Here is a 26,723-nt window from a genome sequence, read left to right as displayed (position 1 = left end):
CCAGCCCTCCTTCCCAATCTGGAAACCTTCACTTCTGCTGAGCCCTGGCCGGGCCCCCGCACGTGCTCCAGCCCCACGGGCACCTGGGGGTGGCAGTGTTCACTGTGGTCTGTTTCTTCTGCTGCCCTGGGAGCAAGGGCATGGGAAAGGGCTTCCTTCCCCACACCCCTCACCGGCCTCTTCCCCTCCACTGCCCGATCCTTCCAGCTCCTTCCTCCAAAGTCGGAATAAACTTCTGGGAGGGAGGAACCCAAGTGTTACGGACAGACTTGACCCTAAAGACACAGGAGCCTCTGAACAATGAGGGGTCGAAATAACGGGAAGGCCAGCCCCTGGTCCAAAACCAGCACCCAGAAGCCCGGGGGGCAGAGAGCAGCCCCGGTCTCTCCAGCCGGGGCTGACACTTGCTGGGCACAGCTGAGGAGGCTTCTTACCCACACACTGAGCTCTGGGGCTTCGCTCCCCACATGTGCGGGCGGATAACGAGACAGATGCCCACATCCCCACTAGGAGGCTGAGTCCTCCCGCAGCCTCTTCCCACGGGCTGCTTCATTCTGTCCCGAGCGATTGGAACCGCCTGTCACGTGGTGGATGTGCCATTCAGCTGAGCTGCCGCAGGGAGCTGGGCTGAGGGCAGGCGCCGCTGAGGGCCTGGGGGTTGTCTCCCCCAGCCCCCCAGCCCCATGAGCAGCAGCTCCGGGGCCTGGCCAGGTGCAGACGGGACGAAGCTGAGCACCACCATGACCAAGTGAGACCCGGCCTTTGGGGCTGGGGACAGTCACGTGCCTTGTGGTCCCTCCACCTCTGGGGCAGAGACAGTGCCTGGAAGTGTGCGCGTGGACGGCACGTGCTCCTGGCGTCCCTTCTGCCAGGGCCCCTAGAGCTGCTTGCTGCCTGGCCTGCCCTTCCGGAGCAGAGGGGATGGCACAGAGTCTCACGCCGGACGAGAGCAGGAGACGGGAACACCCCAGGTGGGGGCTCCGTGACCGTGTCCTTCCTTCCCTCAGAACTTCCCGGCCCTGGGCTCCTGCGGCCTCACCGGTGGATCCCGGGCAGGAAGAGCACTCCATCTCCCCGCACTCCCCACCTCCACGCTGACATTGGTTTCATGCTGAGGCCCAACTGGGTGTCCTCTCTAATCTGAATCAAAGATTATGTGATTTTTATTTCTGCCCCTCAGGGTAAGGGAAGAGTCTTCCAGAAGGTTCTGCCTTGGACATTCGTAATTGAGCTCAGAGGCCTTGCCCTGCCCCTCCCTCCTCGCCTCCTTATCACTGCAGTGTCCAGCCCAGTGTTGAACAGATTATAGTGTTTTGTCTTACTACAAACAAATAAATAGACTTTAATTGGTCACATCCTGTCTTTGCAGGCCCTGCGCCTGTGGACCTGCCCCATGGCTGAGGGCGGCCCAGGAGCTGCTTGTCCCCTGAAGTCCCAAGGACGGCTTCCAGCTCAAAGGGCGATTGTTTTTTACGATCATAATTGTACCTTGCCCTGCCAAGGAATGCAGCCCTGGAAGAGGTTCTAGAGCTGGTGACAGTGCAGTGGTCAGGCAGGGGCCCTGCCCAGGGCACCCCACCGCAGGAGCCTGAGGCGGGAGGAGGGGCAGCAGGTCCCAACCCCTGGCTGGGCCAAGCCTGGGACCAGGTCCTTCCACCAACTTCTTGGAGCCTCTGGCCACCCTGGGGGCAGGGGGTCGTGCCTGTCACCCTGTTAGACAAATGACTGGTTCAGGGGCTGGGAGTTGCCCAAGAGCCACACAGCTGTGAACGGTGGGCTTGAGACCCCAGCCCAGGTGTGGACCCCTCCAAAGCGTGGGTGCGCTGCTCCCTGAGGGCTGGGCCTCCCCCCGACGGCCCTCCCTATGGGACAGGGCCTGAGGCTGGTGGCCCGGACTAGGAGCTGCCACCACCCAGGGCCGTATGCACACTTAGAACAACCTGAAAAGCACCCAGGGGCCAAAGTCTCCAGAATCTGCTGTACCAGGGTACAGGGGCAGGGCAGGGGCCTGAGGGAGCTTTCCCCCATGTCTGGAAGGAGCCCAGCTGTCCTGGTGTCCAGAATGTCCTTGACACCATCATGTGTGGTCTGACAGAAGCCTGTGAGAGGGGTAGGTCAGCCCTTGCCTGACCCAGGCTGCCAGGACAGGAAATCAGCCAAATGGTGAGAGTCACTGAGGCAAACCCAGGTCCTCCCATCTGTCCCCACAGGCTGAGGCCCAGTGATGTAGAGCAGGGGGTCTCAGCCTGAGAGATTCGGCCCCCCAGGGGACATCAGACTCTCCGGAGATGTTTTTCGTTGCCACACTGAGTGGAGGGCACTACTGGAATCTAGTGAGTGGAGGCCAGGGTCGCTGCTAAACATCCTGCAACTCACAGAACAGCCCTCGAAACAAAGAATGGCATAGCCCCAAATGTCAACAGGGCTGGGGTTAAGACCTCCTGATACAGAGGAGCCCATGCCTGGGTGCCTAGAGTCTAGCCCAGCTGGGAGAAGGGCTGTGCCCATTCTGCCTGGAGGGTCAGGGCAGCCAGGGGTCCCCAGGGAGGGTGAACTCAACCAAGGCCTCAGTGAGGGGCGGCGTGGGGTCAACGTCTCTGCCCAGGTTGGGAACTTGCTCTCCTCCCGACACCCTCCCTAAACCTGGCCTAACTTTCTCTGTCCTCTGCCCTTTCCACCCAGAACACCAAGCCCTGCTCTTAGGCCTGCTGAGACCCTGCCCACCCAGGAAGCCTGCCCAGAGTCCTGCCCCGAGGAGGACGGCTCCCTCCTCAACTAAGGGTGGGAGCACCTCGGATTCCCCCAGGATCTACATGGAACTCTGCTCTCAGAACACAGGTGCCGAGGGGCCATTTCTCTGGCTGAATTGGCCTGATGACAGACAGACCCAGGGACAGAAGGTGCAGGCCTTGGCTTTTATTGAAATTAGACCTGTAGGCTCCCTGGCCACTTGGGAGCCCAACTCTCCACTCCGCCCAGCCTCCCAGGTACAAGTGGCCGACTTGAATTGGAGCAGGCTGCAAGGGTACGCCCAGGCTTCTTTCTGTCCCTCCCGCAGGACCTCCTCCTCCTTCCACCTTCAAGTTTTCCCGAGGCTGGCCTAGGCTCTGGTGCTGGGCAGCTGCCCAGGCATCTCGGTGTGAGGATGCTACTGGTGGGGGCTGAGCCCTTCCCCCTGGACCTGTGTCCTCCTCCTCCTCCTGGGTCATCCTTTCCCCTCCTGTCCTGAGCTGGGAGAACCAGCCCTGGCACTTGGATCCCTATGGCCTCTCCAGAGCCCCAGAGTGCGTTCTCTTGCACGAGGGACATGTGGATTCCTCTGAGGCCCCCCAGGATCTCTTAGGCCTGAGCCCCAAGCCTTCACGGGGACCGGGCTGGGAGGGGGCACCCTTGGCTGGGTCCATGCTGGAACTGGAAGCTGAGGAAAGTGGGGGGAGAAGAGTCACTTGGAGGGACCTGGGGGAGGCTGCCAGCCTATGACCCCCGTGAACCTGGCATCCTTCAAAACCGGAGGGGAGGGGGCAGTTCTCCTTAAAGAAAACCTGGGAGAGGAGGAGGAAGAGGGAAACACGTTTCAAACTGAAAGGACCCTTCTCTAACGCGAACCCCTCATTTTACAAATGGGGAAACTGAGGCCTGGCCAGCGGGGGAGAGCAGTCTGAGGTCCCTCATCAAATGTAGAGCTGGGACAGGTACCCAGGCGGATTGGGAGTGGAGAGGGACCACCTGGGTCCATCTGAGTGCCCAGCCCAACCCTGCCCGGGGTCTTCCCCTCCTGTCTCCAGCCCTGCATCACCTGAACAGGTGCTCACCTGTATTTCCCAGGCTGTCGAGCTTCCAGAAGGGCTGAGTGGTGACTGTTACCTGAGCCCAGAGCCCCCTGTTTCAAGTCCAGGGGCCAGACTGTGCCCTCAGGTTGTGGGAGGCAGCCCCCGGCCATGAGCTGGCCCAGCCAGTGGGTCTCACACTGGCCGGCAGGCTGCATGAGGCCTGGTAGGTAGAGAGCCAGACCCCGGAGGTGGTACAACCGGAAGTTCTTGGGCTTGCTTCCCTGGGCACTGGGACACTGCTGCTGCTGGGCCCCCAGCCCCCCGTTGTAGATATTGGGTGGCGTGTCGGGGTGACTGGTGCGTCCTTGGACTCAGCTCACTGCATCTGTGGAGGGGAGAGCAGGAGATTGGTGGCTGGTGGGCCACAGAGGCCGTGAGGGGACAGTGTAGTCACATGCTCATGTGATGGGCTCCACCCCTGGCCTGCAGAGCCTCAGCTTACCTGTCTGTCAAATGGGCTCCACCCCCTGTCTCCCACCTCCCTCACCCAACAAAGCACTCCTTCTCCCTCCCAACCAAAAGGGAGGCTGAGAAGCCTGAGTCTTGGCACCAAGATCTCTTTCAGGACTGCAGGCTCTTTCTGCCACCCCTTTTTGCCCCCTACCCTAGAGAGAGCATTCTGGTGCCCAGGGTCACATGGCCTGGACTGGTGGCCATTCCCCTCTCCCAAGCTTGTATGTCCCTGAGGCCACCCTGGTGGCTTTGGGCCCAGGTCAGGACAGGAGGACATCTCTCCTCCTGCCACTCCTCCCCGCAGCCTGGCACCTTCTCTTATGCACAGCTGAGAGAACACACAGACCAAGGCTTCCATGGAGGGCCAGCCAGGTGGGAGAGGAGCAGCCGAGCCTCCTGTGCAGCAGGGCTGTGCTCTCCCCTGCCTAGGGGATGGATCTGCAGGTCTCCCTTGGCAACCAGCTCTGTGATGTCACAGGGAAGACTCCCAGGTTTCCCAGATCCCTGAGTTTGGGAGAGGATGATGCTCAAGGGCAGGGGCAGGGTGGGAGGAGGACAAGGGAAGGGGGCAGAACCTTAGGGGAGGTCCCTGGTCCCTCTGGCTTGGGACAGGCATGCCAAACAGATTCAGCTCTTGCAGGCTGAGGAGTCACTCCCAGGGGTGACTTCTTGGGGTATCAGTTTCTTCATCCATGGATGGATAATGAAGGTTTAGGGATGCAGACTTGGTGAGATCTGGCTCAGTGCTTTGAGCATGCTGAGAAGGTGGTATTGGGTGACTGGATAGGTCCCTTAATTTTTCTGTCCATTTTCCCCTAAGTAGATGATGGAGTACTGTGGGATCACACCAAGTGTAAGGAAGGATTTGGAGGAACCGGAACTCTCATATATTGCTGGGGGAATGTAAAATGGTACCACCAATTTGGGAAACAGTTTCTTAAAAAGTTAAACCTTCAATTCTCTCTATTCACAGATGACATGATCTTATACAGAGACAAAGATTAATTCACACTAAAAAAACTATTTGAGCTAATAAAACTATCGGAGCTAATAAGATTCAGCAAAGTCTCAGGATACAAGATCAACATGCAAAATTAACTGTATTTCTATACAGTAGCAAAGAACAAAAAGAATAAAACAGGAATAAAATTAACCATGGAGGTACAAGACAACACTGAAAACTAGAAAACATTGCTGGGAAAAAAATAAATAAATAAATGGAAAAAGATCCTGTTCATGTTTTGAAGACTTAATATTGTTAAGACAACAATCCTTCCCAAAGTGATCTATAGATTCAATGCAATTCTTATCAAAATCTCAATGGCCTTGTAGGCAGAAACAGGAAAACTGATCCTAAAATTCATGTGGAATTACAAGGGAGCCCAAAAGCCAAAAACAATCTTAAAAAGTTTGAAGACTCAAGAGTTCTGATTTCAAAACTTATTGCATACAATGCTACAGTAACCATAACTGTGGAACTGGTATAAGGCTAGACATCCAGACTAATGGAATAGAATAGAGAGCCCAGAATAATTTCATACACCTCTGGACAATTTATTTTTAACAGATTGCCAAGACTATTCCGTAGGGAAAATAATAGTCTCTTCAACAAATGGTGCTGGGACAACTAGATGTTCAAAAGATACAAATGAAGAATGAAGCTGGACCCCTACCTCACACCATATACAAAAATTAACTCAAAGAAAACTCTTTGAAGAAATCTTCATCACCATGGATTTGGTAATGGATTCTTAGATATGACAACAAAAGCACAAGCAACAGAAGAAAAAATAGGTAAATTGGACTTCATAAAAGTTGAAAACTTTTGTGTTGCAAAAGACAGTGTCAAGAAGTGAAAAGACAGCCTACAGAAAGAGAAAACATTTGCAAATCATATATCTGATTAGAGTGTAGTATCTAGAACACATAAAGAGCTCTTACAAGTCAACAACAAAAAGACAAACAACCCAATTTAAAAATGGGTGAAGAACTTGAATAGATATTTTCCCAGAGAAGATATACAAATAGTCAACAAGCATATGAAAACATGTTCAATGTATTTAGTCATTAGAGAAATGCAAATTTGAACCACAGTGAGGGACTTCCCTGGTGGCACTGTGGTTAAGAATCCGCCTGCCGATGCAGGGGACACAGGTTCGAGCCCTCGTCCAGGAGGATCACACGTGCCACGGAGCAACTAGGCCCGTGCGCCACAACTACTGAGCCTGTGCTCCAGAGCCCGCGAACCACAACTGCTGAGCCCAATGCCACAACTACTGAGGCCCACCCGCCTAGAGCCCGTGCTCCGCGACAAAGATAAGCCACCGTAATGAGGGGCCTCCTGTGCACTACAATGAAGAGCAGCCCCCGCTCGCCACAACTAGAGAAAGCCTGCGTGTAGCAACGAAGACCCAATGCAGCCAAAAATAAATAAATTTTTAAAAAATTATAAAAAATAAACCACAGTGAGACACTACTTCTCACACATGAGGCTGGCTATAATTTAAAAAACCAACCAACCAAACAACCCCACAGAAGATAAGTGTTAATGAGGGTGTAGAGAAATTGAAACCTGCCTACACTGCTGGTGGGAATGGAAAATGGTGCAGCCACTATGGAGAACAGCTTGGCAGTTCCTCAACAAGTTAAACGTAGAATTACCATATGACCTAGCAATTTCACTCCTAGGTATATACCCAAAAGAGTTGAAAACAGGTATTTAAATAAATACTTGTACACAAATATTTATAGCAGCATTATTTATAGTAACCAAAGAGTAGAAACAACCCAAAAGTCCATCAGCTAATGGATGGATAAACAAATTGTAGTCTGTCCATACAGGGAAATATTATTCAGCTGTAAAAAGAATGAAGTACTGATACACAGGGCAACATGGATGAACCTCAGAAACATACTGCTCAGTGGTAGAAGCCAGATACACAATGCCACATATTTTATTCTGTTTACACGAAATATGCAGAATGAATAAATCCAAAGTGACAGAAAGCAGGTTAGTGATTACCAGGGGTTGTGGGGAAGGAGAAATGGGGAGAGACTGCTTAGTTGGTGTGACATTTCTTTTTGGGGTGATTAAAATATTTTGGAACTAAATAGAGATGGTGGTTGAACATTTCAAATGTATTTAATGCTACCGAATTGTACACTTATAAGGGCAAATTTTATTTTATGTTATGTATATTTTATCACAATAAAAATAAGTAAATGACCAGCACCACTTAAAACTATCAAGGTCATCAAAAACAAGGAAAGTTTGAGAAACTGTCACAGTCTAGAGAAACCTAAGAAGACATGATGACTAAATGTAATGCTGTGTCCTGAATCAAATCATAGAACAGGAAAAGGACAGTAGGTTAGAAATGAGGAAATCTGGACTTCAGTTAATAATAATGTATCAGTATTGGTTCATCAGACAAATGCACCATACTAATGTAAGATGTTAACAGTTGCGGGCATGAGGGAGAGATGGAATATACAGGAACTCTGTACTATCTTTGAAACTCCTTTGAAAATCTAAAACTGTTCTAAAATCAAAAGTCCATTGAAGGGCTTCCCTGGTGGCACAGTGGTTAAGAATATGCCTGCCAATGCAGGGGACACGGGTTCAAGCCCTGGTCCGGGAAGATCCCACATGCCGCAAGCCTGTGTGCCACAACTACTGAGACTGCGCCCTAGAGCCCACAAGCCACAACCACTGAAGCCCACGTGCCTACGGCCTGTGCTCCACAACAAGAGAAGCCACCGCAGTGAGAAGCCCACTCGCCGCAACTAGAGAAAACCCACGTGCCGCAACAAAGACCCAACGCAGCCAAAAATAAATAAAGTTATTTTTTTTAAAAATTATTGAAAAAAAGTTAAACATTCACTTGCCTTATGACTCTATGTCATTCATAGGTATTTATTCAAGAGAAAAGAAAGCATATGTGTCTTTATAAGGATTTCTACATGAATGTTCATACCAGCTTTATTTGTACTAGCCCCAAACTGGAAATGCCCAGGAACAGGTGATGTGTAAATAAACTGTGGTATATCCATACAATGGATATACAACTCAGCAGTAAAAAGGAATGAATTACCGATATAGGCTACAACATGGATGAGTCTCAAAATAATTATGCCAAGTAAAAGATGCCAGACAAAAAGAATATGTTGTGTGATCCCATTTATATAAAACCCGAGAAATACACCTGTGTACAGTGACAGAAAGCAGAGGAATGGTTGCCTGGGGTAGAAGGGGTGGCAGGAGGTAGACATTACAAAGGGGTGGGACACAGGAAAACAGGTGGCAGATGTGTTCTCTATCTTGATTGTGGGGATAGTTTCTTGCGTGTATACACTTGTCAAAGCTTATTAAATTGCACACTTTAAATATGTGCATTTTATCTTATGTTAAAAAGCTGTTAGGGCTTCCCTGGTGGCGCAGTGGTTGCGAATCTGCCTGCCAATGCAGGGGACACGGGTTCGAGCCCTGGACCGGGAAGATCCCACATGCCGCGGAGCAACTGGGCCCGTGAGCCACACCTACTGAGCCTGTGCTCCGCAACGGGAGAGGCCGCGACAGTGAGAGGCCAGCGCACGGCGATGAAGAGTGGCCCCTGCTCACCGCAACCAGAGAAAGCCCTCGCACAGAAACGAAGACCCAACACAGCCAAAAATAAATAAATAAAATTAAAAAAAAAAAAAGCTGTTAAAAAAAGTAAAAACCGAGGGAGGAGGCTCGGTGCTCCCTCCGTGCCCTGCCAGCTACAGTGGATGTCAAGTGCTGTCTGCCCATCACAGCCTCCACTGTGTGTGTCAGGCATCACAACCTCCACTTTGACATTGAAGAATCTAAGTCCCCCAGAGGTTGAGTAACTTCCCAAGGTCACAAAGCTGACTGCTTTAGAGACTGCATTGGGTGCCCTGTGCACACCAGTTTGCCCAGATCTGGTGGACTTCAGGCAGCCTGTTGTGTCAGCTCTGAACTGGGCATCACAGCCAGCACAGAGCATGGGAGGAGGGCAGGGGACGTGGCCTTTCCTCAAAGACCTTTCACTTCACTTATAAGGAAGCCCTAACAGCTTTTTAACATAAGATAAGTGGGGTGAGGCACTGTACTCCGACTCACTCATTCAGTCTCAGCATGTATGTTCTGAGAGCCTGTGTAGTGCCAGGTACTATTGTAGACTTGGGGAGAGAGTCGAGTAGGACAGAGAAGGTATGTTTCCACGGCGCATACATGTCCAGATCAGAGACACAGAAGAGAAGCAAGGGAGATGTTTCCAGGTCATAATACGAAGAAAATAAAAGAAGGTGATGTGACGGAGGGGCTGGGAACGGTCTGCTTTAGTGTAGATGGTCCGAGAGCCCTCTTCACAAAGATCTGAAGAAGTTGGGAAGAGCACTACGGACAGAACTACTTGCGCAAAGACCAGAAAGCAGGAAGAAGGTGGGCGTGTTCAACAGGAAGCCAGGGAGGGGAGATGGAGGGAAGGGAGCAGAGGAGGCACAGAGCAGGCGCAGCTCAGAGGACTGAGTTTTCTTTGAACAGCGATGGGAAGCCATTGGATAGGTTTTTTTTAAGCTTTTTTGTTTTTAGTCATGCTTAGTGATACACTATTTTATTTTATTCTATTCGCCATGCCACGCGTCTTGTGGGATCTTAGTTCCCCGACTAGGGATCGAACCTGGGCCCAAGGTTCGACAGGGCAGTGAAAGCACCCAGTCCTAACCACTGGACCCCCAGGGAATTCCCAAGAGATACAATTTTAGACGTGGTAAAATTCACCCTTTTTAGTGCACAGATCTATGAGTTTTGACAAACAGCTACTGTCATGTAATTACCACCACAATCAAGATACAGAACAGTTTCATCACCCCCAAAATTATTTTGCACCCAACTCTTCGTGGCAATCACTGATTTATGTCTGTATTTTCATCTCATTCAGATTGTCATGTAAATGGAATCGTACAGTACAAAGCCTTTTTTTAAAATATATTTATTTATTTTATTTATTATTTTTGGCTGTGTTGGGTCTTCGTTGCTGCGTGTGGGCTTTCTCTAGTTGTGGCGAGCGGGAACTACTCTTCTTTGCGGTGCGCGGGCTTCTCATTGTGGTGGCTTCTCTTCTTGCGGAGCATGGGCTCTGGGCGCGCGGGCTTCAGTAGTTGTGGCTTGCGGGCTCTAGAGCTCAGGCTCAGTAGATGTGGCGCACGGGCTTAAGTGCTCCGCGGCATGTGGGATCTTCCTGGACCAGGGCTAGAACCCACGTCCCCTGCATTGCCAGGCGGATTCTTAACCAGTGCACCACCAGGGAAGCCCTTTTAAAATATCTTTATTGGAGTATAATTGCTTTACAATGTTGTGTTAGTTTCTGCTGTACAACAAAGTGAATGTATACATATATCCCCATATCCTCTCCCTCTTGAGCCTCCCTCCCACCCTCCCTATCCCACTCCTCTAGGTCGTCACAAAGCATCGAGCTGATCTCGCTGTGGCATGCAGCAGCTTCCCACTAGCCATCCGTTTTACATTTGGTAGTGTATGTATGTCAGTGCTACTCTCTCACTTTGTCTTAGCTTCCCCTTCTCCCACTGTGTCCTCAAGTCCTTGTACGAAGCCTTTTGAGTCTGGCTTCTTCCAGTTAGCATAAGACATTGGAGATTCATCATTGTCCTTGTGTATTTTAGCTCTTTGCTTTTTTAAAATTGCTGAGTGGTAATCCATTGTGTGAATGTACCACAATGTGTTTATCCATTCATAAGTTGAGGGGCACTTGAGTGGTTTCCAGTTTGGGGCAATTATAAAGCTGCTCTCAACATGTATGTATAAGTTTTGTGTGAACATAAGTTTTTATTTCTCTTGGGCAAATACCTGGGAGAGAGACTGCTGAGCTGTACGTTGTGTATGTTTAACTTTATTAAGAAACTACCGACTGTTTTTCCAAAGTGGATGTACAGTTTCATATTCTCACCAATAGTGTATGAAAGCCCAAGTTGCTCCACATCCTTTCAAGCCCTTGGCACTGTCAGGGTTTTTGTGGTTTTTTGTTGTTTTAGCTATTCTAATAATTGTGTAGTGATATTTTGTGGTTTAATATGCATTTCTCTAATGACTAATAATCTTGAGCATCTTTTCCTTTGCTTACGATTTGTAACGAAATAAAATTCATATTTTAAGGCAAGACAAGAAGATTTAAACACAAATTTTTTTCTGCCCATTTGGGCCTCCTCTCTCCCCTGTAGTGTGCATTGTGTATCTGCCTTATGCATTAACCAGACCTCCCCAACAGCAGAAATACCTGCTCAACCATAAAGCTCAATTTTTCTTCTTCTGATGCCAGTTATATAACTCCTTAGAAGATAACATTCCTTTCTCAATCTTGTAAGGGGTCATGATGCAGATATCTTTGGTGAACTTTGTGTGCAATGCCAATATAACATTTCCCTTAAAGATAGCGATTGGTGCAGAACACACTGGGTCAGATGATCTGGGGAGATACTGGGCCACACCTAATGGAAGTTCTTAGCTTAAATACCTACTTAGGGCCTTAGTAATGTTATTTGTATTCTGTTTATTTTGCAAGATTATAGTTTCTTGTATTACTGAATGTGTGACTGAGCCTCTGATAAAAATGACTAGGCTACTTGAAACAATTGATCAAATATATGGTTCTATAACATTGAAGATTTTTTTCTTTTTTTGGCCACACCACGTGGCTTGCAGGATCTTAGTTCCCTGACCAGGGACTGAATCCAGGCCCTTGGCGGTGAAAGCGCAGAGTCCCAACCACTGGACCACTAGGGAAGTTCCAAGATTGATGATATTAATAGTGTAACTCTAGATACAGGAAGAAGCAGTAAGAGAGAACCATTTCCTGGACCATAAGAGACTAGAAAGACAGGCAAGGTGGTCCAGAGGCTTTTGGCTACTGTTAACAGTCCAGTGATAGCACATTGCGTGGCCTATCAATGAAATCCTTGCTTGACCTGGGTATGAGCATTCCTAGAGCCGTGGGACAAACTGGTCATGAAATGCTTCCCAAACCTTGGTAGAAATTAAGACGGAAAAGGAGGAGATTGTAAAACAAAGAATGTTGCTCACCATCCAATTCTACAAGAATTGAGTCATTAGTCACTACAGTCACTGATTTACAACACACCCTGAAAGAAATTCAGGGCCAAGATCAGGATGAGGCATTTTGTGCTCTGGGAAAACTGGCAGAACTAGCTCTCAGATATTTGTGGGAGAAAATTTTATGAACTCAGTTTCTTGCATCTTCCCATACTTAGAAAAGCACTACAACCATTAACTAAGATATCTGCTCCTCGTGAATAGCAGTAGCCTTCTACCAAGATGTATGCTTGACTGCACCTACCCCTTAGTCAAAATCACTACATACTAGCCTCCCTCTTTCCTCTTTGAAACATCCTCAGAGCTTTCTGAAAGACTGTCTCCCTGATTATAATCCTCAGGCTGGCCCGAATAAACTATGCATTTCTTAGATTGACTATTGATTAATTTTTTTGTTGACATTTGCCATATCTTCCCTTGTGAAATATGTTTTAAGTTTTTTGTCTACTTTCTTGTCTTTAATTTTTTAAAAACAATTTTTGACTGGGCTGTGTGGCATGCAGGATCTTAGTTCCTGGACCAGGGATGGAACCCATACCGCCTGCAGTGGAAGCTTGGAGTCTTAACCACTGGACCACCACGGAAGTTCCTTTTTCTACTTTCTAATTGGATGGTTTTCTTTACTGAGTTTTGAGAGTTTGTTATGTATTTTGGATAGAAGGCTTTTTATCAGATGTGTTTTGTGAATTTATTTTTCAGACTCTGGATTATCTTTTCATGTTCTTAGTGTCTTGAAGAGCAGTTTTAAATTTTGATGAGGTGCAATTTATCAAAAAACATTTTTTTAGAGGATGATACTTTTGGTATATCTAAGAATTCTTGTTTAACCCAGTCACAAAGTTTTCCCCATAAGTTTTCTTCTGGAAAAGTTATATTCGGTTGGCCAAAAAGTTCGTTCCGGTTTTTCTGTGCGATATTAACGAACTTTTTGGCCAACCCAATAGTTTTTAGGTTTTACTCTTAGGCAAGGGTGGAGGTTCATTTACTTGCATTTCCAACTGTTCCAAAACTATTTCTGAAAGATTATTCTTTCTCCACTAAAGGGCTTTACCATCTTTGTTCTAATGACCATGTATATGTGGATCTATTTCGGGACTCTCTTTGAGGTCCCCTGCCTTTATGTGTCTGTTACTTCGCCAAAACCAATGCAGGGGCGGAGGGCGTCCCACGGGTTGGTAGTCCCTCGTCTTCGCCTACCCTTCTGGGCTCAGCTCACTTCACCTCCCCAGCCCTTGCTGTCGCCTATCCCCAACCGTGGCAGCCCAGTAGAGAGGACTCCCAAGTTAGGTCACAGCTTATCTGGCCACATGTTGGGCGCTGTCCTTACCCCGGAGCCGCCCCCTCCCTCCACCAGGCGCAACGACAGCTCCAGCTGCCAGAGTTCACGGTTGCCAGGACAACCGCCGGCGCGCGAAGACCCGGGCCAGTTTCCGGCCTGTTGTGAAGAGCGAGACGGCTGCGCACGCGCAGATGGCTGCCGGGCCTGCTCTCGCCGCCTTGCGGTCAGCCGCTGCCTGCGACTCGCAGTCTGTGGCCTCAACTGCTTCACGCTGCAGGCGCTTCTTGCGGGTTTCGGACGTGGGCGCGGCCAGCCATTTTACACATGCCAGAGAGAAGTGTACTGGGCACAGGACCCAGGCTGGAGACCCGGCTTCGTGATATTATGTACATTCTTTCTAGAGGAGTTTAGGAGGAAATGGGAAGTAGTACGTAGGGTGCCTCGCACAGCGTCAGGCACTTAGTAGGTCCTCAGAACGTGTCAGTCAGTGCCAAATGTCTGCAAACTGTGTAAAGGGGGCCCGGCCGCCAGGCGGGGCGGGACCCCACGCCCCCTTCCTCAGCGTCGCGGGACGCCCCCTGCCGGCTGCCCTTTCTCTGGCGGCATGGAGCATGCGCACACAGCCCGGCCGTTTCGCCTCCAGTCCTGTTTGGCCCCGGCTGCGCGCCGTAGAGGGCTCCGTGCATTGCCATAGAAACCCGTGAGCGCTGAGGGGCGAGCGGCTGAGACTCCGGCGTCCTGAGGACCAGAGCGCCATGTCTTTCCGCGACCTCCGCAGTAAGGCAAACCTGACCCCTGTGACCAGCGGTCCTCCCGAGGCTCGGGGCTCCGGCCCGCCGGGTCCCCTGTCTGAGCCCCGCCGAGGCTCCCGCGCTGGAGCCCCCTCCCGGGCCTCTGCGGCTCGGGGGCGCTCCTGGCCCGCCGCCCCCCAGGCTGAGCGCCCCAGCCCTGTTTCATAGCCCTTCCTGCGATGATGGGAGGTTGTGTATGTGTATGCGGCTAGTGCGGCTGAGAAACCGAAGCTTTAATTTTATCTAATTTTAATTGTCTTATGGGTCTGTTCGCTACTGTATTGGAAAACGCAGAGACCGTTTTGAGTTGGGTTAGCTTAGAGCTCCGGGAAACAAACAACAACCGAGGAGGGGCTGGTGAATAATAATTGAGGCTTCCGTTTTTTCGAGCTTTTATGATCTGCCAGGTAGTTAGTTACTGTCTTATGTGTGTTCATCGTTTCATTCACTCCTCTGAACAACTGTGCTCCTGTGTTTAGAGATGAGGAACTGGGCAGAGAGAGGTCAGGTCAGGGGACACACGTGGTAAGAGCTGGCGCTGAAGTGTGAAGTCAGGTTGTCTAACCTACAAAGCTTGCATCTTTTCTAAAGGGGCTGGTGAGGAGAAGGGAACCCAAGTGCCTTTGCTAGGAGGGTGGGGAAGTGGAAGAATGGGGAAAAGAGAATTAGTTACTACTACTTTGGGGGACACCTGTTACACACCAAACATTTTACATTCAGTATCTTGTTTTAGTCCTCACTGTAGCAGTAAGGTGGTTCGTATAAGTTTCTGGATGAAATACTTTGAGGCAGGGAGGTAAAGTAGTTTGCTTTAGGTCACATAGCTAGAACTGGGTGGAAACGAGGATCAAAAGGTAGGACTGTGTGAATGAATCAGTTGCCTTTTATACGCTTTCATTTTCTGAATCTGAAGCAGTTTAGCCAACTGGCTCCACCTTCATAGGTGTAGCAGGTGATTGCCAATTTGGTGTGATCTGAGGGGCCTCTTTAAGGCCAATTTTCTAACAATTGCTGGTGCCTGAAATTTCCCCATTAAAGATTACTCCTTTCAGTTGTGAATTGCTCTTTTTTCTATAATGGAAATATATAGGAAGAGGCATCACATTTTATTGATGCCTATTAGCACTATTGTGTGAATCTGTGCCCTCTGGGATTTGGAGGTTCTTGGTGACCTTATGTTGTAGAGACAAGTTTCTCCTTCCTCATAGTTGAGGGAGGCCAGCCTTCTGCTAGGGGACGTTGAATGGAGTTGTGTTGGGAAAACTGTACAAGAAGGGGATTTCTGAGCATTGTGACCTTAAATGAATGCTGTACATTATGCAATTCATGGTAAGATTCTTACTCAGATTGTCTCCATTTTGACAATAATACTGTAGAATTAACAACTGCACTGCTACTTAGCGGCAAGAAGTGTTTAGGGCTTACTGTGTGATGGGAGGGCTGCTGCTTTATTTTCCATTGCTCTATTTAAATAGCCCTCAAAACAGCAACAGAGGCCCTCTGCTTCTCTTTCCTCTGCTTCTCTTTCCTCTGCTTCTCTTTCCTCTGCTTATGCCTTCTCTTCTGTTGTCTTGTGAAATCCAGCCTAATTTCCAAGGCCCAGGTAGCTTATTTGTGAATGTCATTGGGACATCTTGAATACCCACCTTCAAGAAGAGTGAAGACAGACATTACTTAGCCAGAAGCACACTGAATATAGGTCTTAGCACATCGTGGGAACTAAAAAGATGTTTTATTTCCAAGTCTTGCTGAAAGCTTAGTGACTGCAGCATCTGGTATCAACATGTATTAGTATTACTGTTTCTTAGTCTGTTTCATAATACATCTAAATATTGCTCAATCGTTCAATCATTTTCTTGAAGATTTCTCTAAATACAATGCAACTAATGTTTAAATTTTGTGTTATTAAGGTCCTGTATGCTCAGTGGGGAAAAAAAGTCAACTCAGAAATAACACAGAGACATAAACTTCACCCTACCATCATCACCCACCGCCCCCCCCCAAAAAAAACCCCACGGTTAACATTTAAACCGTGGCCAGGTAGTTCTCATTTTTTTAAAAATTAATTAATTAATTAATTATTTTATTTATGGCTGTGTTGGGTCTTCGTTTCTGTGCGAGGGCTTCCTCCAGTTGCGGCAAGTGGGGGCCACTCTTCATCGCAGTGCGTGGGCCTCCCACTATCGCGGCCTCTCCCGTTGTGGAGCACAGGCTCCAGACGCGCAGGCTCAGTAGTTGTGGCTCACGGGCCCAGTTGCTCCGCGGCATGTGGGATCTTCCCAGACCAGGGCTCGAACCCGTGTGCCCTGCATTGGCAGGCAGATTCTCAACCACTGCGCCACCAGGGAAGCCCGGTAGTTCTCATTTTGAGTGGTAAAGAGAAAGCTATCCAAGAGATAAATGAGGTATCCAAGAGAGAAATTAAATCACAGCCAATCCCTAAACCGCATTGCAATGTACAGTTTCCTCTTCTCCCACTGAATTTAAATAAATGATTTTCAGGAAGCAGATTAGGTATTTTAACTTTTATCTCCCTTTTTCTTTCCCTCTTAGAGAGTTGATAAATAGTCCATAAAAGTGTCAGTAGGTTGGGAGTAAGAAGAGAAAGCAAAGAAAGTGTCTACGTTCATAAGTCGTTGCTGTTTGACGAGGAACTGACTACATTGTGTTTTACCTTGGACAGACTTTACAGAGATGATGAGAGCCTTGGGATACCCTCGACATATTTCTATGGAAAATTTCCGCACACCAAATTTCGGACTTGTATCTGAAGTGCTTCTCTGGCTTGTGAAAAGGTTAGAACTGCACTTTACTGAGGTCTAAGAATGAATATGAGATGTTATTCATTAGCCACCTAGAAACAGGATGCTTTTGTGAAGCAAAACGAAAAGTTCAATAAAATTTGACAGACTCGGTTGTAACCTGTTAAAAATCAGTTGAGTTTAAAGAACGCTGTGGGAGAAGGGAGTGTACCAAGCAGCGGTAAAAGGAGAATGTTTCTCAGTAGGAAGCCGACACAGGGGTGCTGGTCCGCATTCCTCTTCATCCCCTCACCTTCATCAGGGAGTGACAGGACCTCCTCACACATTCTGCTGAGTACCTGGCTTGGAAATAATTTAGATTTCATTTTGTGTGAAAAATCTAATATGATTCAGGGTTGGCAGACTTTTTTGCTAAGGAGATAGTATTTTAGGCATTGCAGGCTACATAAGATCTCTGTCATGTATTCTTCCTTGTGTTTTTTATATCCTTTGAAAAATGTAAAAACCCTTTTTAGTTTGCGGGCTGTACAGGAAGAGGCCAAGGGCTGCTGTCTGCTGACCCCAGTGTGTCATCAGTTACTCGAAGAAAGGAACTCCACTGGGTCAAGGGCAGGCAGCCAGAGTAATAGTTCTGATTATTTTAATGAAACTTTGCAGTCTGAGATAGATTTAATTTTGTAAGCTGAGCCCCGAATTTGATTTTTGAAATTTGTTAAACCTATTTTTAGGTGAAGATTTGTTCTCTTGAATATTTGGTATTTTGTGTTGCTTCTGAAGCCTTTCTTACTCTTACTGCCTTAGCTGGGGACTCAGAGAGCTTCCCGTTACAGAGCCACTGTCCTCTCAGTTGCTTTACTTTCTCTTTTGTGAACTTTATACTTAATTACCCTGTGTCTTCTCTCTCTCTTTCTCTCTCTGCAATAGGTATGAACCTCAGACTGACATCCCTTCTGATGTTGAGACTGAACAAGACCGAGTTTTCTTCATTAAGGCAATTGCCCAGTTCATGGTTGGTTCACAGTTTTTTGATGGAGTTGTAAAATTAAATACATTAGAAGGAGATGAAGCCTAGTTAGAGCTGCTTTCAGATTTCTTTTTTAAAAGTATTTTTTCCTTCTCTTTTTTTAAAATTTAATTAATTTTATTTTTGGCTGCGTTGGGTCTTTGTTGCTGCACTCAGGCTTTCTCTAGTTGTGGCAAGTGGGGGCTACTGTTCGTTGCGGTGCGCAGGCTTCTCATTGCTGTAGCTTCTCTTGTTGCAGAGCACAGGCTCTAGGCGCATGGGCTTCAGTAGTTGTGGCACGCGGGCTCAGTAGTTGTGGCTTGCGGGCTCTAGGGCGCAGGCTCAGTAGTTGTGGTGCACGGGCTTAGTTGCTCCATGGCATGTGGGATCTTCCTGGACCAGGGATCAAACCCATGTCCCCTGCATTGGCAGGCGGATTCTTAACCACTGGGCCACCAGGGAAGTCCCAGATTTCTAAACACACTCCATTACCAGATTTCTGTGGAGCCATTTTACCAACAAAGTTTTCTGGGTTTTTTGTTTTTAATTCATTATTTGTTAAGAATTTTGGAATCCCATGCCCCAGCGGCCATTGGTCCCTACAGTCAGGCTGTGTTAGTTGGCAGGACCATTTACGTTTTAGGACAGCTAGGCATGGACCGTGCAAGTGGACAGCTTGTGCCAGGAGGGGTGGCAGAAGAGGCTAAACAGGCTCTTACAAACATGGGTGAAATTCTGAAAGCAGTAGGCTGTGAGTTCACGAATGTGATAAAAACAACTGTTTTGCTGGCTGACATACTGTCAATGACATCTACAGACAATATTTCCAGAGTAGTTTTCCTGTGAGAGCTGCTTACCAGGTTGCTGCTTTGCCCAAAGGAGGCCATGTTGAAATTGAAGCAGTAGCTGTTCCAGGACATCTTGTGACAGCATCACTTTAAGTGGGCCCAGGGTTATTTAGTCTGGAATTTTAATAATGTTTTTAAATTAACATCTTAATTTTTACAGTCTTTGTTGCAAAGTGTAAGGTTGACTGAAATATCTGAAGTTATTATGGAAATACCATATAATAAGGGGAATTGAACATAAATTGAATATTAATGATGAATCTAGTTATTGACGTTACAAATTATGCTTACATAACACTTGTATTACTGGATGTGGGAAAAAAGACATGCATTACGTAGTTACTCAGATAAATAAAAGTAAAGGGAAATAACATACAGGAAAGATGAGTTACTATTCCTGAGAAATAATAAAGAGCACACCTAATTAAACCCTATTAATTTAATGATGTAAAATATTTATTTTTCATGTCAGATATATGATTCTGGTTTTACTTGAGTAAAATTAAAGTATTTAAGTATTCAAACCTAGTAGAGCTAAAGGAGAAGAAACTGGACCAAAATTTTATATAGATAATATTTTTCTAATGGAAATAAAATAGCATGCAGATTTTTAAAAAGAATTTTATTTACTTATTTTTGAATAGGTAATATATTTTATGGTTCAAAAAATTTTTTTAAATCATGAAACAATACAGAGTAAAATGACTTTCTATTCTGTTTGCCATCAGCCCAGTTCCATTCCCAGTGATCACTATTCTTAATATCTTTCAGAGTTTCTTTAGGCATATTTAAGCAAATAGACTGTATATTCCTTTTCCTTCCTCTTACACAAATAGTGGCATACTGCACACCACCGTTTAGAATCTTGTCTTCATGTAACAGTACATTTTGGAGAACTTTTCAAATACACATAGAATTTCTTTAACTTCTCTTACACCTGAGTAGTATTGCTTGCGCGTTTATACCATAACTTATGTAATTTATACAGGTAGGCATTTAGGTTGTTGGTAACTTTTGTTCTTAGAAGCAATGCTGTAACAAATAGCCTATACACATCATTTTGTTTGTGAATATGTATATCCCTAGCATAAGTTCTTAGGATTGGAATTGCTGGGTCAAAGGACGTATGCATTTGTAGTTTTGTTGTCATTTACCAAATTGCTCTCCATCAAGATTGTGTCAGTCAACATACCCACTTGCAATATATGAGTAACTTGAAAGTTTGATTCTTAAAATGATTTGGTTATATCCCTATTGTTGGCAGTGACATTTTCAAATGACCTACATGGAATTTGGTTTAGATTTTACGTGGAATGGGTCTTAAACTTTTTTTTTTTTAATCTGAAAATAGGCCACTAAGGCACATATAAAACTCAATACTAAGAAGCTTTATCAAGCAGACGGGTATGCAGTGAAAGAACTATTGAAGATCACCTCTGTCCTTTATAATGCTATGAAGACCAAAGGGATGGAGGACTCTAAAATAGGAGAGGAAGATATCAGCAAATTCAAGTTTGACCTTAGCTCAAAGGTAAGGACAATGCAAGGCTTGTAGTGAGGAATGGAATGTTTATTTCTCAAACTCTGAAATGGGCTGTATCAATACAGCATCACTTCTTTCCTTATTCCTTGACTGAGGGCCATTTGTCAGTTTTGTGCTTGTCAGCATTTGGATCAAAGCAGAAGGGACAATAAATTCAACTTTTTTTTTTTTTTTTTAAACTACCAATGCCCAGAAATAGTGATTTTTACTGGCCTATAAAGTGGGCACTGGGCGTGGCATTTTTTTTTTAATTTATTAATTTATTTATTTATTTTTGGCTGTGTTGGGTCCTCGTTTCTGTGCGAGGGCTTTCTCGTTGTGGTGAGCGGGGGCCACTCTTCATCGCGGTGCGGGGGCCTCTCACTGTCGCGGCCTCTCTTGTTGCGGAGCACAGGCTCTAGACGCGCAGGCTCAGTAGTTGTGGCTCACGGGCCTAGTTGCTCCGCGGCATGTGGGATCTTCCCAGACCAGGGCTCGAACCCGTGTCCCCCGCATTGGCAGGCAGATTCTCAACCACTGCACCACCAGGGAAGCCCTAAATTCAACTTTTTATTGAAAGCGTGCTATCTGCCAGGCACTCTTCAAGTACTGGGGATACAGGCGTGAAAAACAAGGACAGGAATCCTCTGTTCCCGCGGCTCAGTTGGGGGAGCCAGACTGTAAACTGCAAAGCAGAAAGAGTGACAGGTCAGATGGGCTGCATGTGTGGAGGATAGTAAAGCAGGGAAGGGGCTGGGGTGCCGGGGGAGATGTCTTAAATGGAGGGCTAGGACAGCCTCAGGGACTGGGTGACGGTTTCAGCAGAGATCTGAAGGAGGGAAGGAGCAAACCATTCAGTGGAAAGGTGTGCTGTGTGTGTTTGAGGAAACACAAGGGGGCCATGTGATGAGAGCTGGGAGGGGAGGCAGCCCCAGGCCTGTGGTCCCTGGAAAGCCACTGTCAAGACTTTGACTTTGACTCTGACGTGGAAAATCGTTGAGTTTTGATCAGAGAAGTACATAATTTGAAACTTCATATTAAAAGGATCACTCTGGCTGCTGGATTGAGTCGGACTGAAGGGGGAAGAAAGGTGGAAGCCCAGAGACCTGTTAGAAAGCAGGAGGTGACAGCGCCTTTGAGCAGAGTGGCCGTCAGGTGCTCAGCTGAGCTTGGGGAGAGAGTGAGCTGCCAGGCGTCGGAGGACTCGATTAAAGCAACAAGCTGAACGTGAAAGCTGTGTCTTTAATCACTAACTGCAGTGGTATAAGCAAGGGGCTAAAGCCAGAAGAAGTGTCAACTCCCTGTTTCATAAGACTGCTCTGGCAGTTTTAATGCCCCCTGAGGTGTGGGAGAAGGTGTTTGCCCTACCTACCCCAATAAGGAGGCCTCAGCAGAGGCACTGAAGAGGACCTGGACCCAAGGCCTCAGATAAAGAGACCTAGGAATGCAGGTCTTTATGAGAACATGACTGGCCAGAGGGCCTGATTCCTTGACTGCAACTCTCTTCAGAGACTGTAGGGTACTGGTGTTCGAGTGCAGCTTTCCCCAGGAGGCCTGCCAGGTAAAGCCTCCGGGATTGCCTGTGGTCAGGCCTGAAAAACCATACACAGGAGCCAGATCCTCACTGGGAGGAAGTGGTCAGAGGTTAGAGCATATTTTGAAGGGAGGTCTTATGGATTGGGTGTAGGTTGGAAGAAAGCAGACAGCACAAGGAAGGTCCTGAAGCAGCTCTGTCTGGTAGCGCTTTCCATGCTGGTGGACGTGTTCTGTGTCTCTGCCACGCAATACGGTAGTCGCTAGCCACGTGTTGCCAGCATAACCAAGGAAGTGAGTTTTAAGTTTTATTAAATTTTGAATGGTTTAACATTGAAAATGGCCACACGTGACTAGCAGGCACGATATTAGATATCATGGCTCTAAAGTTTGGGGTGTGAGTTCCTGCAAGGACAAAGTTGCCGTCTACTGAAGTGGAGAAGAGTTTGGAAGGAGCAGGTCTGGCAGGAAAGATGAGGAGTTTGGTTAAGGACATGTTATGTTTGCGACGTCCACGAGATGTCCAAGTGGAGATGTCAAGCCCCAGCTCACGGCTTTAATCTTGGTATCAGAGCTGAGAGCTTGCGGGGAGTGTGCGTGGAAGGGAGGTCCGGGTGGGGGCGGTGGTGTGCGGCTGGACTCTGCTGAACTCCAGTGCTGAGAAGTGGGGCGGATGAGAGGACTCCCAGAGAGGAAGCTGGGAACTCACTGCTGGTGAGGAAGCAGCTATGGGAGAGGAGTCCTGAGGACTGAGGAAATGGGAAGGAAGTCACCACCTGTGAATGAAGAGCGAGAGTTGTCAGTGGTTTGAAAATGAAAGAGGGTGGGAATTCGTTGTTTTGGGGAGAGGGAGAGGGAGCTGAGCTGGGAAATGTTTGGGCTCTTTGGAAGTTTAGCGTATTCATGGAAGAGGGTGTGACGTGTAGATCCTAAGAAAGAAGCTGTGCCCAGGGCCAGATCATCATCATCTTCACAGCAGTGCCTTGTGGGAGCTTGTAAGGCCTTCATGCCTGTGAGCTCATTTGAGCTCACAGCAGCCCAGTGAAGTGCAGCCTGAAGGCAGAGAATGAGGGGACAGGGAGGGTTAAACATAGGGCATCAGGGTTCTGCGGTAAGCCTGTGTCCCTCAGGTTGCCCCTCCTTTGCTCACCCCACCACTGCCAGGGTCCCTTATTATAGGAAGCGTGTCAACGTTCACAACCCCCACACCTCCTGGTGGCAGAGTACATTTGACCTGACATTTGGGTTTTTCAGGTGGCCTGGAATTGGTCTAATTTGTTCTTAGATCAGTGTTTCCTAAACTGGTGTTCTGGGAACTCTCTTCTCCAGGATGTAAATATGTGTCTTGTAGAAAATGTGTTCTATAGTCAAGTAAGTCAAGTATCCTGACTGGAGGTAGGAACCGATATGAACAGATTGATTCTTTCTGAATGCCTAATAAAAACCTGTCACTGAAGTTTCTGTTTTTGATATTTTCCTTCCAGATTGCAGATTTGAAAGCAGCCAGGCAGCTTGCTTCTGAAATCACTTCCAAGGGAGCATCTCTATATGACTTGCTGGGCAAGGAGGTGGAGTTGAGGGTAAGCAGTGTTCAGATAACTCAATTACCTCCTTAGCTAAGAAGATTTCCAAGGTTTCTTTTCCAGTTCTGTTTTTCCCTGTTCTTTTGATTTTATTAAACGGTACCTGATTAAATGAGCTACTGTGTGGAAAAGTAATATGCATATGGTGTTTGCTGCTGTTCGTGCTTCTGGTGGGCTCTGGTCTGTTTCTAATACCTTTGACATCTAGTTCAGGAATGGCAAATAATGTGCCTGTTGCTGAAACTTTCCTCCTTGTGCCCGTGGCAGACTTTATTGATCATGATGCTTTCCCCCAGTACACTCAGCCTTGGCATTCTTCCCAACAAAATGCTCTTCTGAGCCTGTGGTTCCCAAATCTTGTTGCCCAGTAGAATCACCTGGGGATCTTTACAAACTACTGATGTCTGGCTTCCATGCTAATGTCATTGGTATGAAATGTGACTTGGGCACTGGGAGTTTGAAGTCTTCTGGGTGGTTCTAACATACAGCAGAGTTTGGGAACCAGTCATTAATTTAGGCAGTCACTACCAATCATTTGAAGTTGATGTTACAGTTGAAACTTACTTGCAGTCCTTATTCTAGACCATGCCAGTCAAGGAGGATGCTCTGTCCACTGTGTTTAAGGAGCTGTTGAAGAGTGGGTTCCTAAAACACCCTTGGAGCTCCTATAGAGCTTTTTAAATCACCCGACATCCAGGTCATCCCCCATACCAGTGGATCAAAATGTTTGGGGGTGAGAGCCAGATTTTTAAAGATCTCCAGGTGATTCCAACGAGCAGCAGATTTTGGGACCTACTGGTTGGAGAAGAAATGGAGTACTGTTTAATTCTTACCTGTGAGGATTTATGGCATTTGAAGCATACATGCTCACATCTAATGTTTTTGAATTAAATGCACCTAGTCCATTCCGTTCCCATCAGGTGTATCATCCATGACTGCTCTCTCACTGCCTTGCCTGTGTTCTGGCATTGCTGCTACAGTGTAATGGCATTTTTCATTTCTGCCCTAGGAACAGACTGGAAGCGGGGGACTTGGTGCTAGCTCACCATCCCTGCTCTTGATATATTGCCACCTGGTGAAGTGTAGTTGGCAGAACAAACCTGACATAATGTCTGACAGCTAATTTAGATAAGCAGTGAGGCAGCTCCCAGCTTTCCATGTTTTCTGTTTATAGTGCAATGGTGCACATGTTCTACACGTGTTCCTCACAGTCCCAGAGACAGGAGCTGGTCACTTGCTATTTGCCAGCAGAGCCCTGGCTTCATTGTGAGGCTCACCAGGATTCCCCTGGGGGCTCTTTTAGCACTGTCCTGTAATGAATTGATGGAGCAATCAGAGGCCAAACTGTTGCCATGGAAGCCAAGAGACCCTGAATGTAGGACTTCTCAAATTCTGTATACAGTCATGATCTGAGGAAGATCCCCTATCCAATATATGTTTTTCATACACTCAACAAATATTCATTGAGGACCAACACCAACCACAGGCAAGGAAGGCACTGTGCTCTGTGTCCTTGCGTAAGTCACGGTCCCTGCCCTCAATAGTTTTCCACTCTGGGGGAGGTAATGTACACTGTGGAATAAAGGAAGCACAAGACAGGATTTGATAAAGTGCTCCAGGAACCCCATAACTGCATCCGCAATGAAGTCCCACGTCTCGGAAATTTCCAGTACTAATATGATAGGCACAGATGCCTCCCTTGATGGTTAGTGGTTAGTGCTAGGGGCAGGGCCGAGCTGATTCTTCTCATTAGTTACAGTTGTCAGTGATAGGCAACTTAGAGGAACGTGATCACAAAGAAGATTGTACAGGCTGGCAGGGGGTTCAGACAGCAAGTTGAGCTGCATTTGGTTTGGGGTCACCTGAATGGAATGCAAGTAAAAGAAGCAAATTTGGGAGAAAAGATTCTGGATGGTGAGTTCAGGTTCCCATGGTGTTAGGGTACAGGGGGGCCTGTGGCTGGAGAGGGGGACCTTGAGCACTGGAGAGAGGCCAGGCTGGCCAGAGGATTACAGAAGACACTGGAGGAGGTGATGGTGGGAGTGCTTTTGCATCAGAGACCCACACAGTAATGAAGCTTTTGAGAACCAGTCCATAAGCCCTATCTAGACAGGGGAATTGGTCTTGCGAATTCGTCTTCTGAAAAAATAATTTCGCTTCATTGTTTCCCATAGGAACTGAGAACAGAAGCAATTGCCAGACCTCTGGAAATAAATGAGACTGAAAAAGTGATGAGAATTGCAATAAAAGATATTTTGGTAAGATTACTTCGCTTTTATTTAATGTTTTTGTGCCTGGGACTGGAAAACAGTTCCTGGCTCTACAGGACAGAACAAGCCAGGCCTCATAACAAAGAAGGGACAGGTTAGTGGGGAGGTGAAAAATTTAGAGCGCATTCTAGAATAGTTGGTGACTTACTGTTATTTTTCTCCTCATTACAAATATGAACAATTTCTCCTGTTGATAAAATTTTGCCAGTTTTATTAATTTAATAATTCTCTTAAATTCTGCAGTAATTTTAGTAAATACTCTACTTTATGGACTCTTCATACTTGATTTAACCAGTTCCTCACTGCTGGGCGTTTAAATGATTTCCAGGTTTTCTTAACTTTATTTATTTATTTATTTTTAATTAATTAATTTATTTTTAGCTGTGTTGGGTCTTCATTTCTGTGCGAGGGCTTTCTCTAGTTGCGGCAAGCGGGGGCCACTCCTCATTGTGGTGCGCGGGCCTCTCACTATCGCGGCCTTTCTTGTTGCGGAGCACAGGCTCCAGACACGCAGTCTCAGTAATTGTGGCTCACGGGCCTAGTCGCTCCACGGCATGTGGGATCTTCCCAGACCAGGGCTCGAACCCGTGTCTCCGGCATTGGCAGGCAGATTCTCAACCACTGCGCCACCAGGGAAGCCCTTCTTAACTTTAAACAGCACTGTATAAATAGAATGATCGTCATCCTTTACTACTTACCCATGATCAGTTGTTATTTG

The 26,723-nt window shown here is 47.1% G+C and overlaps 2 protein-coding genes across 9 annotated transcripts in view; one reads left to right on the top strand and one right to left on the bottom strand.

Annotated features, from left to right (window-relative positions):
* Positions 1-3,260: 3,260 nt before the first annotated feature.
* Positions 3,261-14,379, bottom strand: C15H16orf90 (chromosome 15 C16orf90 homolog). The gene is given in 4 exon segments (XM_028166393.2): positions 3,261-3,441; positions 3,819-4,184; positions 13,801-14,035; positions 14,313-14,379. Coding segments are annotated over 4 exon segments (849 nt in total).
* Positions 14,357-26,723, top strand: part of CLUAP1 (clusterin associated protein 1) — a 44,166-nt gene continuing 31,799 nt past the window's right edge. For 3 of the 8 annotated variants that reach the window (XM_057530089.1, XM_007181558.2, XM_028166341.2), the window contains exons 1-6: positions 14,357-14,470; positions 17,168-17,279; positions 18,171-18,255; positions 20,449-20,628; positions 23,637-23,732; positions 25,910-25,993. In XM_057530089.1, coding sequence (XP_057386072.1) covers positions 14,449-14,470; positions 17,168-17,279; positions 18,171-18,255; positions 20,449-20,628; positions 23,637-23,732; positions 25,910-25,993 — 579 coding nt within the window. In that variant the 5' untranslated portion in view covers positions 14,357-14,448. Of the gene's footprint in view, positions 14,471-15,770; positions 15,814-16,505; positions 16,525-17,167; positions 17,280-18,170; positions 18,256-20,448; positions 20,629-23,636; positions 23,733-25,909; positions 25,994-26,723 lie in introns of those variants that run through there. The other 5 variants (XM_057530087.1, XM_057530086.1, XM_057530088.1 and 2 more) reach the window with 4 other exon arrangements.

This window comes from Balaenoptera acutorostrata, chromosome 15, assembly GCF_949987535.1.
Source record: "Balaenoptera acutorostrata chromosome 15, mBalAcu1.1, whole genome shotgun sequence".
Classification (NCBI taxonomy): Eukaryota; Metazoa; Chordata; class Mammalia; order Artiodactyla; family Balaenopteridae; genus Balaenoptera; species Balaenoptera acutorostrata.
Note: the sequence above shows the minus strand (reverse complement) of the source record. Positions and strands in the feature narration are given on the sequence as shown.